The sequence below is a fragment of the Tyto alba genome, unplaced genomic scaffold (genome assembly GCF_018691265.1).
Source record: "Tyto alba isolate M040663 unplaced genomic scaffold, T.alba_DEE_v4.0 Super-Scaffold_29, whole genome shotgun sequence".
Lineage (NCBI taxonomy): Eukaryota > Metazoa > Chordata > Aves > Strigiformes > Tytonidae > Tyto > Tyto alba.
This window is the reverse complement of record NW_024881303.1, coordinates 11,655,843-11,670,509: the sequence shown is the minus strand read 5'-3', so window position 1 is coordinate 11,670,509 and position 14,667 is coordinate 11,655,843. Positions and strand designations below refer to the sequence as shown.

Here is a 14,667-nt window from a genome sequence, read left to right as displayed (position 1 = left end):
CCCAAGCAGCAAGTCTGTCTACAGATGCATTACTCATCTTTTCAAAACTAGGATCATAAGAATGTAGGGCTGGAAAAGGATCTTCAGATCTTTAAAAAGGAATCCAGCTTCCTCCACTGAAATGGGATCATCTATCTCTTGATCACCCCCCATGGATGTATCCCACTTGCTCTTCAGAACCTGTCACAAAGGACCAAGATTTCTCAACATCATTCTGTAACACTTGCCAGTATTACCTCACCTTTGACAGTTTTTCTTAAGGCGTCTTTGGTGAAAAGTAGCATGATTTCTTTATTTTCCGTTCACAGGTGGATATGGAAAGTAATTGGTCACCAGTCTCTTTGTAACTACTTTTTGTGTACTGGAGGACTCTGTTCAGTTTTCTCTGTTCTAAACTAAATAAACCACATTCCTTTGAACTTCCCACAACATTATTTTCTGAACTGCTTTTTGTCCTATAGACAGTCCTCAAATGGTGTGTCTCCATCTGCAGTTTATATGGATGAGATCATACTTCGCCCTAATGAGATTCCATAGGAGGAATCATTTTATTCTCTGGGCAGTGTCCCCCATCTGCAGATGTCCCTTGGGATCTGCATATTTATCTTTTCTTTCTAATGCAAGGTGGGGCCAGCAGAATGAGGTCAGTTACTTCTATGCACCAGCATCTTAACTGAAACGAAGGGACAGCCACGTACCTTACTTCCGTCCAAGTCCAGAAATATTGGAGGTGCCAGGACCCCACTTTCCAACAGGTAGCTGATGGCAAATTTGTGAATTTACTTGCAGAAGAATGGTATTAAAAATAGCTACCCCAGAATCCATTTTAAAGAGCTGCTGTGGGATGAAGAGGTTGGAGAGGGAAGTGGTGTCTCATACATGTGCCACCTGGTAACCAAAGGAGCTAGAGCAGACTCTTGAGGCAGTGTGTGGCCTGCTTGTGGCTGACGAGTTAGAAATACACTTCATCATTCCTTTTCTATTCATCCCTGCTTAGAGGGGGTTTTTCCTGCTTTTTTTTTTTCTTGATTAAGTCCAAGCAAAGAGAAAAAGGAAAAACTCTAACCCTCTGCAGTACTGCTTAAATTCAGGTGTAAATCCAAAATTTTTCAGCCAACAAGTCAGTTTTTGGTGAAGCAGTTAAGCTGAGGCAGTGGCGCTTTAAGAGGAAGAATCAGTGTAATCCACTTTGTTTCTGGGGACAGACTGCCTGGTGTGCTAACGGTGCACTATATGCAGCAATTTGTAGCTTGCAAGAGGAGTGCACAATGGGCAGCCCTTGGGTTGTGAAAGCTAAATCATTTCTGTACAGTCCTTGAGTATTCGTTTACCAAAAAAATAACTGATAAAATGAGAAAGTGAAAGAGATGCTAAGAGGGTGTGATCCAATGCCAAGCACCGTTTTTCATAGTTGATTTTAAATCTACATTATGCTAATGATGTTAATTTGGAAAATGTGTCCACTCCCTAACTTCTGCCACGGAGCGTTCTTTTAATTGGATTCAGATGGTTGGACTGAGACAGTTGTAGGGTTTTTATACAGATGTCCTGAGTGCTCCAAGCACTTTTTTGTATCCAGCTTTCCTAAGCCAGAGTCACTTTTACTGTGGCTGGCGTCCAGACGTTCTTGCACTCCCCTATTAAAGGTCTGTCTGATACAAACGGGCACAGTTCTGCTGGGACAAATGCAGTTAGGATCACTTAAACGTGCTGAAGATCTCCTCTGGGGCACGGCTCCTCTCCCAGGCCGTCGGGCTGTTTGGGTTGGGTTGCTGGTCTCCAGCCAGAGTTCATCAGCGAAGGAGTTCATCTCACAAGGCTTACCATTGCAATTTGTCATTCAGAAAACATGGGCTGTTGCCTAAATAATTGTAATAGTGGAAACAGTCTTTTGTTTCCAATAAAATGATATTAAGAGTTGATGTTTCTGAAGCATTTTGGCAAGGCAGCATGTTTTCTGTGTAGTGGTTTTCATGCCTATGCTGAAATTCAGAGCTACCTTATTATCTGAACAGCCTGATTGAACTCAACCTGTACGTGGAGTAGGTAGCATTCAATGTGATGAAGGTGTCAGAGAGCATTGGTTTCCCAACTAGTTGTTCTAACACTTTTCATAAGCACTGTTTGCTTTTAAGAGGAAACAGAAGTCATGACTTCTTACACAGCCTAATAGGCAGAGTTTCTATGATCTGATTTACTGTGTTCATAGGCTAACTGACATTTACTCTCCGGCTTCAAGGAAGAAAAAATTAAGGATGGCAAGCTATATATCTTTTAAATAAAAGTGTTTAATTTCTATCAGAAATTTTTTGTCTGAATCTATGAAAGGCAACTTCAAGTGGCTGTTTCTGAAAGTTATAATCAAACACAGGCTTTTCAGAATTTTGTGGTGATTGGGTATGCTACAATTTCCCCAAACGCTGCTGTTCAAAATGATAATACTTTGATAAAGGTTTTAAAAAAAAAAAAAAAAAAAAAAATGAGAAAGAAGAGAAGACACAATGGGTGGTGGAAGGCAGTGTTTTCATATGAACGAAATCAGTGCTGAATTTGTGTTGTGAAGTTACAGTAAGCCACAGACCCAAGAGGGAAAATTAAAGGATTACTTAAAACCAACAATAAACATGCAAATTAAAAGTCATCATTTTAAAATGAAGTCATACACTATTAAAAATAAGCACAAAATTACATACTAGTTTGGATGTGTAGTTTATAGAATACACCAAATGTTAAAATTGAATGAAATTAAGAAAAACATTTTCCAAATAAAAGTAAAATATCTGCTTAATTAGATCGTAAAGAAAGGAGATTAAAAGTAATATTTTGTGATATAGTAATTACTGTTTTTCAGAAGTAGTCAGGTTCCTGTATGTTGATCTAAATTTAACTGTGATAGCAGATCTCTTTGGGGTCTTTTGTTTTGTTTGTGTCTTTAATTATTTTAAACTGCAACCACTACCTTTATTTTGTTTTCTTTGCACTGAACATGCTTCATGGCTGTTTGCTCCAATACTCTGCCAGCTCATAAACGCAAATCTGGGAGATAGCTCATACCCTCTGGTTCTGCGAGGTTAAAAGCCAAGTCATTGTAGGGGACTATACAGCAAGATAACAGGAAAGGCGGCTGAAACCATTGGGAGGTGGGTTGAGGTGCTGATGGGAGCCTGAGATGTAAATAAACCAGATTGCTCTCATTTCCTCTTTCCACTGTATTATGCATTCCAATAGCACTATTCATCTTTATGACAGACACCTATTGCTTTAACTTTACTGCGGGCCACTGAAGTACATTAAAGTGGGCAGGAAATGGAAATAAATAGAGTTCAGTGGAGGCTGCAGAATAACTAAACACGCCGCAGACGTTTTTAGTGTGGGGTCATGCGTTTTTTAGCAGATTTATCGTATTGCTTGACTTTTGTTAGAGAGGTAGGCGCTGTTTAAGAGAGATGTAGTATACTTACAAGTAAGAAAATGCTTGGATTTTTTTTTTTTTTTTTTTCAAACTCTTTGGGATGCCAAAGATGAAAAGAAATTGGGTTGAGTCTCAGCTGGGTAGAGTCGGTGGGATGTGCTTGTGTGCAGTACCTGAGGTTGTGGTTAGAATAATGGCCTTGGAGATTTGAAGAAATCCTGCTAGTGGACAGCATGGGAGGAGAATCACAGTCCATTGGCTTAAATTAATCTTCTGGCTAAAAGTAGTGAGACATTCAGGTAGAGAGGTAGCCTGGAATTTGTGCTTAAAAATGCATCTATTTGCTTTTTAATGCTCACTTCAGAAATGTGGATTGCTGTCCTGCTTATTCAGAGGACTGTTTTCAAGGACAGCAACGTTACACTGCAAGTTCCAGATACCGCTAACCCTCAGGAGATGGGACTTCTGGTGAATTCTGTTTTTTGTGAAAGCTTTGTGTGTTTGTTTTTCCTTGATTGTTTATATTCTGATAACATTAGGTCAGTAAATGAATGAATTCACAACATAAGTTACTTGAAGACTTAAAGCTCATATTTTCATTCCCTTGAGATAGCTACCTGGAAAATTTTATTTAAAAAAAAAAAAAAAATTAACCATTAGGGCTGTTTTGTGTTTTTTTGGTTTTTTTGTTTGTTTGTTTGTTTGTATTTTCTTGATTACACTGAGCAGTCTCTGGTTTTGCTGAGTATAGTGTTCTCTCTTTCTTCTCTTTTTTTTTTGACAATGACTGCTGTTTAGTTGAAAGCAAGCATCAGCCTTCAAAGTATTTGTCAATATAGGAGATATTAGTGGATATTTCACAATGTCATGTAAGATAAAAACTAATTTGTAAGCAGTGTGGCAGAAATCTGGAAAGACAATTAAGACAAAAAAATCATTAACATTGATTCTTTTGCACTGGGAAAGTACATTCCTTTCTCCCAGAGCATCCTTTAAAAATGTTGTTTACCTAGGTCTGTATTTAAGTATATATTTCAGTGTGACATTCAGTGATTTTTCTTCTTTCTTTTTAATTATCTTTATACCAAGAATTTAATTTAATTCAGAATACTGCTCCAGATACACTCGTGTTGCAGAAACTATTGCCAGACAGAATTGCAGGTAATTACTGAGGATGGTTGTTGGCAATTTGACTTTTCATCATTTGTTCGTCATCATTTGTTCACACTCTGTGGATAGTTCCTCGCTGAAAGGATTAGGTTACAGATGGGTGGGTATTACTTCGGGGACTTCTTAAGTGAGAATCCAGATGCTTTTCTGCATCCTCTCCCCCCTTGCTTAGTTTGGAAGTCACAAGTCAGTAGCTGCAGGTAAGATTTAAAGCTTGTATCTTTGTTTCTCTTTTGCAATGGAAAACCGCTGTATTACTCCCTGTTAACTAAACAAATGATCTAACTGAAAACTTTAAATACTTGGGAAATTGCAGATTGAGCCAAAAGTTCAGAAGAATCTAATTTTTGAAGTAGAATATCACTGACAGACTGCTTCAGGTTTTCAAAAGAGTTCAGCTCCAGCCAAGGTCATTTGTTGTGAATGCTTTTGAAAACTTAGATATGATTTTGGTGCCTAAGCTGTAGAGGGGCTTTTTAGAGCTGTTGGCCTATGGCCACATCCCGGCTGCTTTGAATATGTCTGTAGTTTCAAGGGCAATGGGCTCAAGGTATAGTATTTTACAGTTGTGAGATGTGGGTTTTGCTTGTGTGCCCCACGTGCAGCATATCAGTGTTGCCTGCATAGCTAAAATCCTGCTTGATCCTCTCTGGATTTGATGGGGAGGCAGGAGCAGTTGGGGTATACCTCAGAGAAGGAAGCATGAATTAAAATGACTGTTTCTTTGTTATATGTTGCTGGTTGTGTTTTCAAATCTGAGCTCGTTTTCCCTACTCCTGGTTTCAGAGAGAAAGCCTGAAGGCAGACTCCAGGCTAAATGCAGCTGGTGTTGAACTAAATGGGTGTTTTGCTGTCTGTTCTAGCGGGACCACAGTCCTGGTTTTCCAAGGTTACCATCCTGCCCGGTTGAGCTTGGAAGGACTTGCAGACCATGTCTGTGTGCTCTTCCTCCTGTGGGCAGTTTGCACATGTGTGTTTAATCTCCCAGCAGCAGTTCCCAATCTCGCTTGTGTTTGTAAGAACCTCTTGTTGAAAAGCACTGGTAAATTCGGGCATTTCAGAAAATTTTTGCTCATATAAGTAAATGCAATTGTCGCGTGCCTTGACCTTGCTGGGGGCTGACGGGCTCCCCAGTGCAGTTGTCCCTAGTGGGACAACTTTTACCCTTCTAACAGTCTGCAGTGTTTAAATATCTCCAATTTGTATGCAAAAGTTAACAAGCTGTGACTGAAATTAGGGTTTTGCTTTTTGTAGTGGGAAGGGAAGATATGAATGTTACAGCATCACAGTATTTTGTTTATCCTGCTTGTTCAGAAAGTAAGAATGGCATCTGGAAAGTAGGTGTGACAAAGACAGCATAGTTTATTTATGCTTGTGCAGGAATAAAGGAGTCACCGTATTTGTAGCACAGCAGAATAAATTGGTTTTGGAGCACTGTTTGGAGTAGAGGCTTGTATGTCATATGTTTAATTTTTGTGCCAACCCCCCCCCGAGATGTACAGCCCCCCTTTGTCTGACTTGCCTCTCCGCTGGCGGGACTGTAACAAGGATGGCTTTAACTGCTTCCCCCGCTCCCACGTGTGCGTCTAACACATTTGGTGACTCAAGTTTTATTTCTTCCTTCTGTAAAACATGAGAGTGTAACTTCCAGCCCAGCCTTGTTAGGGCACAAGCTGCTGAAGCAGGGGCTCCCGGTGACCAGGCGTTGTCACTGGGTAGTAAAACCTCTTTAATGGGTCTGGCTTAACTTTTAAGTTATGGTTAATGTTTTTAGCAGTAACTTGTGTTTCCTCTGCCCTTCACGCCCAACCATTAGCCAGGTGTTTTTGTCGCACAGAGTGAAAAAATAAAAGTAATCTAACTGTACAGCTGGGCCCTCAGTGAGGTGGTGGAGGAGGATGGCCACAGATGCAAACTGGGGGATTACAGAGGCTGGATGAGTGGGTTAAAAGGCTCCTTGTAAGTGCTTGGCAAAATACAGACACTGGAAATGGAGAAGCCTTTTTTTTTTTTTTTTTTTTAACTATAAATAAATTAGAAGGTTTAAATTTGGCATACCGTGTGCTTATTCAGTTTCCTCTGTGTAATTTTCTAAATAAAGATTTTTATTTCTTTTTTTTCTTTCTTCCCCCCCTTTAATATAGTATCCACTTGATTTCCTTGTAACTGCAAGACGGGCCTGACTCTGATCTGCCTGATACTGTAAACTGTGTTTATGGAGCTGGAATTGGGGTCATTAATTTTCTTTACATCAAAAGAAGTCGTTTCTTTTAAATGAGAAGCCTGTTTCACCTAGTAATTCGCTTTAATTGCTTATTTGAAACTTTTGACATTTGATAGCAATTTAAACATTGCCAGATGAGGCTCACGCAGTCGGGACCTGCAGGTGCTTCCTTGTGTGCCCAACTTGGATCAAAGGAGCGAGCCCAGGGATGTGCCTGGCCACAGACGGGCACCCGGCGCTGGAAGGTGCTGTTTTCTGGGGCTGTTTGAATAGATGCTGTGTGTCAGCCTCTGCAAGAATTTGCTCAGAGGGCTCTCCCTTGGAAAGGTTTCTGTGGAGCACAGTGCTGTTTGTTTTTCTTGGGAGATAAACTGCGTGGCCTTTGTTTTGCCTGAGGCTTAATAGTGCTTGCAGCACTCAGTCTTTATGTTTTTTAAGTCTAACCAATAGCATTTTCTGCTGAAGGGTTAGGAAGAAGTTTCTAAAATATTAATTACTTTTTTCCCTGACTAATATCTGTTAATTTAGTATTATTGTCTTCTGGGAGGTTTGGAGGGAAAGAATTTTCTTACTCATGAGGGTAAGCAAATGGTGCAACTTCAAAGGCATTTTTACAAGGATCTAACCTCAATAAAGAGAAGAGACAAAAATGAAACAGTGTATTTCACTTGATTTTGTAAACTGGTTACTAATGTGAATGCAATTTATTGTTCAGTCAGCAGCAGAAGTGGCTTTCCTTAGCCTGAGAAGTTTGTGTGTGTGTGTTTTTTTTTTTCTTAAATCAGTAAATAAACAGTAATTTAGATTATTGCAGAAAGAGTAACTTTGTTAATGGTTTTTGGCTACGGAATGATGTGATACTAGATATACTCACAATGATTTCTATCAACACTGTACTGGGTCCTGTGAGACAGATTAAAAACTATTGCAGGAGTAGTCCAGCAGCTGAAAATCAGATAAATTCTGTGCTGCTGCTGCAGAAGTTAGGCGATGTTTTAGGGCTTTCTGAATTCAGAGAAAAGGGAAATGGTACAGTTGAAAGAGAATGAGCTAAGCCAAAGTACCAGTGCCAAGACTTCTTAAAAGAGTTTTATTGATGTGTGTTGTAATTAAAACCAGAATTAGTTTTCTAATAGGACATTCATTTCCTAGAGAGCAATTGCAGCTTGGCATAAAGTAATGCATTTTTAAAAATGAGTACTGATCTGGGGATACCCCCAGCATATGTTGGATGGCTGATTTACTAGCTTTGTGTGCCCTCATTATTAACAAGCAAATTAAATATTTTAACTTAAAATAATTATACAAATAAACCTTTGGCTGCACTGTGATTTCATTAAAACCTTAATTGTTTAGAGAGCTCAGTGAGAGTGTGTGAAGTTGGGTCAGTTTTACTGCATGGCATTAGTCTTGATAGCAGATTTACAACAGGGCTGGATTTAATCTCTTGACTAATCTTTACAGTAGCAGGTTTGGGATGGGAAGGCGTTTGTGTGTTTCAGGAGATAGGTAACTCTATCTCTGAACTGGAAACACAAAGCTGGGTTTTAAAATGTCTGGGCAGCCTTAAAATCAGCTAGCAAGGGGGATGGAGGCGGGGGGGGAATTGCTCTGTAGAAACAAAATAGGTGTTGCTTTTATATCAGCTTCTTAGTGTGCACATTGTCACACCTTCACACATGGCTGTAGGCTCAAATCTATTTCTCATCAAAGCAACTGTAGCGTAAGGGAATATTGTGACCATCTGGGTTGCAAAGATCAGAAATAACGGTCCTTACTAGCAGAGGAGCCAGCTGTGGGCAGCACCATGTAAACTGTTTTTTTATGCCACTTGATTAATCATTTCTGGGGGTGAGGACAACAAAACGTTTACCAGGTCATACACTAATTTTTTAAAATAGTTTAAAATCTATTTTTCCCAGGTTTAAGGTGGTGGTATGCCTTTGTAACACATTATGATGTGTTTGTAATTGTAGGTTCAGCATCTCAACTAACATTGTCCCTGAGAATGGGAAATGCAGGCATGTTAGATGTCTCCAAAGGAGAGTTAATTAGAAGAATGAGTAGTTACTGAGTACACCGCAGCTCCACTGTTTAATTCTGACAATAGTTTTCATGCTGGGTCTAATTCAAATGAATTCGCTTATGGTTTATTAATCTGCTGTGACCTGCAAGTCTTCTAGGGCATTAGGGGGGAAAAAAGGCTGAGAGTTACCAGGGTAGATTTAAAGTACTTTCATGGGTGGATTGCAAATCAGACAACCTTTGTCTTTTTCTTTCTTTTTTTTATCTTTTTGCAGGATTTTAACTTGGTATGTTTTTTTCTGCCTTTCCCCACTTCTTTAGGACCCACGATTATCAGCTTTAATTTTTGACAAGCTTCAAGTGCCTGACTATTTACAGAAAAACAGGAATGAAGGAGAGAGCAGATGCGAAACTTGTGCCACCCACTTGAATCAGCTGAAGCAGGAAGCCATTCAGATGATGCACACCCTCAATCAAACCAGCTACCCAGAACTGCCCGACCTCCCGCCCGGCGCCGGTGCAGTGACCAGCATGGTGCCCAGGATGGTCGCTGTCTCTTCCCAGAGAGACCTGCCGCTCGTTGCTGGGCAGGTGGGCAAGCAGCCTGGAAAGTCGCCGAATCTCTTCTCTGGGGCAGAGAGGAAGAAGGGACTTGGGTGGTCTCAAGGCGCGGGCAGCTTTCCGAACTCCAGCGTTCAAGTCACGGTGGCCCCCAGCGGTCTCAGCGGCGCTCTGAGCTCGGTCACCATCCAAGCTCAGCAATACCTCGAGGGCATGTGGAGTATCTCCAGGGTGAACAGCTTCCTGCCTCAGGCTTGTCTAGTAAGTAGTGATAATTCAGATGCTTGAGTTCTGTTTACATGTGTGTGGATATACAGAAAGATTAAGATAAGTATGTATACATCTCAAATTTTATCTTGGAGGGGATCAGCTAATGGTATTCTAAACCATGTTTCAGGAGCTGAAATAGAGCTTTGAACGATGTCTGTCAGATGTCACAAGGAATTTGCTTTCTTATCTCCTATGGTGAGATCCTTTCCTCGGATGTTTTTGCACCTATTTTAGCTTCATGTATGCAGGTGATGTTATTTGGCTGTCGCATACCTGGTGACCCCTTTAGAAAAACATAAAAGGCCAAGTTTGTCACATACGGAATTCTCAGAGCTTCATGGGATTACATCAAAGATGAACTTGACCCTCAAGTCTAGCGCTGAACTTGTAAGACTGTGTTCAGTTCATCAAATGCTGTTGATAGACTGATGGAGAGCATTAATCTTCAGGTTAGATGTGCTGCAAGCTTGCTGTAAAGGAGGGTGTTCAGAACGTTGCTTCAGAACCACATGCCTGTAAATGTCATTGCACTTGGCTTTTAAGCACTCGTGTTGATTTCCTGTATTTCGTGTATATTTTAAGAACTCTTGTGGGAAATTAAAAAAGCTTTATAGAGGTGCATGTTACCTTTCAAATAAAGTTCATTACAGATTTGTGACTATCTGTGGAAACTAAGAAGGATATAGTGACTGGTTTTGACTAAGATTTATTCATAAACCTTTTTCACATGGCAGTGGACAAGGGGAGTGGGAATAATGTTGAGAAGCGTACAAATAGAAATCATGGTTTTCACTTAAAGACGTTGTAGCAGATCTTGCAAGACCGGGTATGTTGGTGTTGGACAGCTTTAAATTTAACATAATGCCTTATGTGCTGTTGTATATAATAAACACTACCTAATATTGCTTGGTAGCTTCAGCTGGTTGAGCTCCAAGATCATCCGAGATAAATATTTGAGTGCTGCTGTTACTTTTACAGGATGGCTGTTGTGTTTCCTTCCAGAAAAGGCTTGGAGATGTGATTCTTCCCTCCCATACTTCTCTCATACAGAAATTCATGAATGCACATACATCCCACCTTTGACGGGTCCCTGTTTAAAGCCAGTGAATCTCCACTGATGTCAGATCGCTCTCTGATAATTTTACATTGAGAAATGGGAAGAAACTGGCCCTTTCAGCTCTTCATGTTTTATGAGGAACTGCTGCTATGAGTGCTTTTCTCTAAAATGCTGCTCAGTGTGTTAAGGATCAGTTTGGCCAATGTAAGGCATATGACGATATCTTTTATTTGTCTTTTAAATTCTGTGTATATCACAGAAATGTAGAAAAAAATATGGGAAAGCTACTGGGTTAAGAAGCCTGCACTCTCTGAAAGCAGAAGTATTTCCATTTCTCTGCTCATTCCTTGTCTGCCCTTATCCTTGTCTTAAATAATTCACTAACAGCCAGCTCCAGATTTCTTCCTGCTTAACCATGCTGACTGATAGATGTGGTTTTCCCTAACCACTGCGTTATTCTGAGATAAAACAGAGTTGCCTCGTTTAACCCCTGTGAAGTAAAAATGTGTATAATGCAACGGAGCTTAAGTGTGATCTAGAAATGTGCAAAGAAACTCAGTGGCATGGAAAACAGTGACCTTTAATGAAAGGACAAACACAGCTAGACTGTGAGTGTTGGAGGCTGCTTGGATGTGATCCAGTCATTTGCAAGGACAGTTTAGATTTAGAAGCAGTTTTTGGAGAGAAGCTAGGCTTCAGTTGTTTTCTCTCTCTTCTTTTTTTTTTTTTTTTTTTTTTTTTTTTAATTAATTTGAGCCTAAATGTAGTTACTGAAGCCTGTGTTGTGCATCTCTTCCTAGACTGTGCTTTTTGTGTCTGTCTGAATTCTCCTACTGCCTTTGTATTACGGAGAGCCCTGTGTCTGATGAAGCTATTTAGGTGAGTGAGGCAGAAAGTGCTTCCCGTATGCTTTTCCCCTGGGGAATCACAGGTATCGAAGGAAACAGGATTGGAGGGATTTCAGGAATTGGCTAGTACAGCCCCTGCCTAGGACAGCATCCACTGCAGGGCATTCTTGTCCAGTGGTCATCTCACCTCATCTTAAAATTTTGCAAAGACTGGGATTCCCTGACTTCTGTTGACTGTCGTGTCTGAACTTCCTTTCCTATTAGAAAAGTTTACTCAAATTATTTATTTATTTTTAAAACCCTGGTTAGAGAGGTGATTTTGGCTATTCTTTCCTGAAGTTGGAGACAGGGTTTAGGTTTAAGATTAACCCAGGAGAGTGCTGTGGATATGTGTACTTTTAGAGATGTCTGTCTTTAGTAACCATTCCCATCTTTTTGTGGGGCAAAGTTGGCTTGGCTAGAGGAATTCTGGAGCAAGAAGAACAACTGCAGTAGAAGGGACAGCATTGAATATACTGTTTATTACATATGACTGCAGCTTGGAGTCTTCAGCCCGCATTTAGTCAAGATACTGCACAAATGCAGAAGAAAAAGATGGCCCCTTTCCTGGAGAGTTTGCGCTCTCAGTTGTGATATGAGTTATTTTGATCACTATAAATACACCTGTTTCACTGGGAATCTGTACTTTTGCATTGTTTTCTCACCAAAGGGTGGTTCTTGAACCAAGTGCTGAGCTCCCTGGTAGGAAACTGTTACCCAAGCACCTTACCTCTCAGTGATTTAACTCAGTGCTGCATATGAAGTGAGTGTGATGAATTTTCTAAAGACGGGAAGGTGGACACAGATAAAGGATGGGGTTCATCTCAACTATTTTTAGCTGCCAAAAGGACAAGTGTTTATTTTAAGCTAATTACTGAGTGTTGCTTCGTAGTTGTGGGAGAGCAACGGGCACCTCCAAGAGGTGCTTTGTCCTTCTCATCTTGGATGTCTGTCCTGGCTCGCCTTGTCTGCCAAAGGTGCCCATGGCTTTCTGCCGGTGCTGGCAGAGCCCAGGGGGGTGACGTGGGGCAAACCCTTGCACGGGTGGCCGACGCAGGGTGCCGTGTGCCCAGTGCCTTGTGGACGTTAAAATACACCCAAGCGTATGGCTGCCAAACCTCAGCAGACCTCGTACCTACAAACATTTCTCCGGGATCCATGTTTTTTATTTATGGTTAGTTTTAATAGTGGCAGCAGTGGAATTGTCTGCGGAGAGAAAAAAAATGACTTGATTTCTGCTCTTCTCATCTCCCTTCCCAAACTCGCATGTATTGCCTTGTAATGTCACTTACGGTTGCGAAAACACTTCTGGGCTGAATGTTGGGGGTCAGAAGTGCAGGACATCGTAAATTTTTAATATATGTTTGCAGTTCAAGTGTGAAAATCCATTATATAGATTATAAATTTTTTGAACAGGAATGCGTTTTTGAAGTATAGTGTGGGTGCTGCTCAAGCCAAAATAATAACTGTGGGCTTCAGGAGCTGTGAAGAGGAACAGTAATTAAGGATCCAAAGGAAGGTCCAGGGAGGGGAAGGCTAGGATTGCAACCAAGGTGCAAAAGGTGAAGATGTAATCAGCTGCTTTATCCAAGTGACCTGTTGAGAAAAATTACAAAAAATAATCACCGGTAGCAGTGATAAGTAGTCTGACCAGACAGTGAGCACTGTGGAGGGGAGGGAGGAGGTATAACTCTGGGTAAGACAGCTGATTTGTAGTGGACGACTGACAACTATAATTAATAAATAGTTTTATATTGATGTTTTTAATTCTAGACCTGACAAGTGTGTATAAGTTTACTACTCCAGTGAAAAACCATGTTAGCAGTGCTCAGCATTGCCACTCAATTTAACACAGAAGCAGAGGAGTGAGGGGGGTTTAGCCTTCCTAGTTGTGTTGGAACCTGGCTGAGAGGTAGAACATTAAAACCACTGAAAACACCTTGTACACTTATTAGAAGTATCTGCATGTAGTGTGGAAAACAAGAAGTCTTACTGTATGCTTTCAGTTGACTGTGTTATTAGTATGCGATGTTATGTACTGCACAAAAGTGGTAAAGTAGCCATGCCATGTGCTATAAAGACATCACAGTGAAATAGAGCTTGTTTGCAAATTGCTTTTTTCTTTCATCTTATGCAAAGTGAAATCCTTGCCACACTGTATTTCTAATTTGAATATATACAGTTGGTACTGGTTATAGGGCAAAATATTGTGACTCCTTGAATCTTTACCAATTTCTAAGTTGCTTTAAAAGTACATTAAAAAAAATGCACCATTAAGAAATTGGAAAAGTTGGAGCACTGGAAAATTGAAAGCAGCTTAAGTAAAACATCTAACGCGTGTGTATATAAAATTGTAAATTTGTCAAAAGTCCAATGTATGTCCCTGAAATTATTCACAAATTATAAGTTAGGTACAAGTTTATGGCCTGGTTCAGAGCGGGAGGGTTCACCCACACCGTATGTAAACGGGTGCATATACTCTAAAGTTAAAGGAGTTATGTTTGTTTGTTTCATGTGAAAAATCTGTGTTGTTTTAGTCACAATTCAAGCGTTCCTATAGTTCCTAGGAATAAGTCTTCTCCTTACCCTAATCTAAACCAGATGGATTCATCTGAGGGTGGTGGTTCAGCCTCTGTTGAATTTCCTTAAATCCTCTGTGTTTGTTTATAGCAAGGATAACTTACATTTTGCTTAGAAGATGCAATGAAAAGCTGACTGTGGAAAACAGAAGAATGACAAGATTTTACTTTCCAGCATTTACTTTTTTACTTTGATAAATGTCATACCAAATGGATTTTTAAATTAATTTTTAAAATCCTTCTTGATAGCTTTCTGAGTGACCTTTTATGAATACAATGTGTGAAATATATTTTGTAGTGAAACAATTAAAATATAGTGCTTTGACCATAAATCTTGTCTGTGAGACATCTGGATGACACTGAGTTTTGGGACATTTCTCATCCTCTGCATATAATACATATAATATCTTGATTCTGCAGAAGTCAATAGCAGACCCCAGACAGCTGGTGGGGCCAGGGCTGCATAGAGGCTTTTCTGTTTT

General features: G+C 40.2%; 1 protein-coding gene across 13 annotated transcripts in view; it reads left to right on the top strand.

The window, feature by feature from the left end:
* The window catches only part of KIF26A (kinesin family member 26A), a 121,886-nt gene that overhangs the window by 46,482 nt on the left and 60,737 nt on the right, over positions 1 to 14,667 (top strand). For all 13 annotated transcript variants that reach the window (XM_042799118.1, XM_042799113.1, XM_042799117.1 and 10 more), the window contains one exon: positions 9,153 to 9,653. In XM_042799118.1, the coding sequence (XP_042655052.1) occupies positions 9,153 to 9,653 (501 nt within the window). The remainder of the gene's footprint in view (positions 1 to 9,152; positions 9,654 to 14,667) is intronic.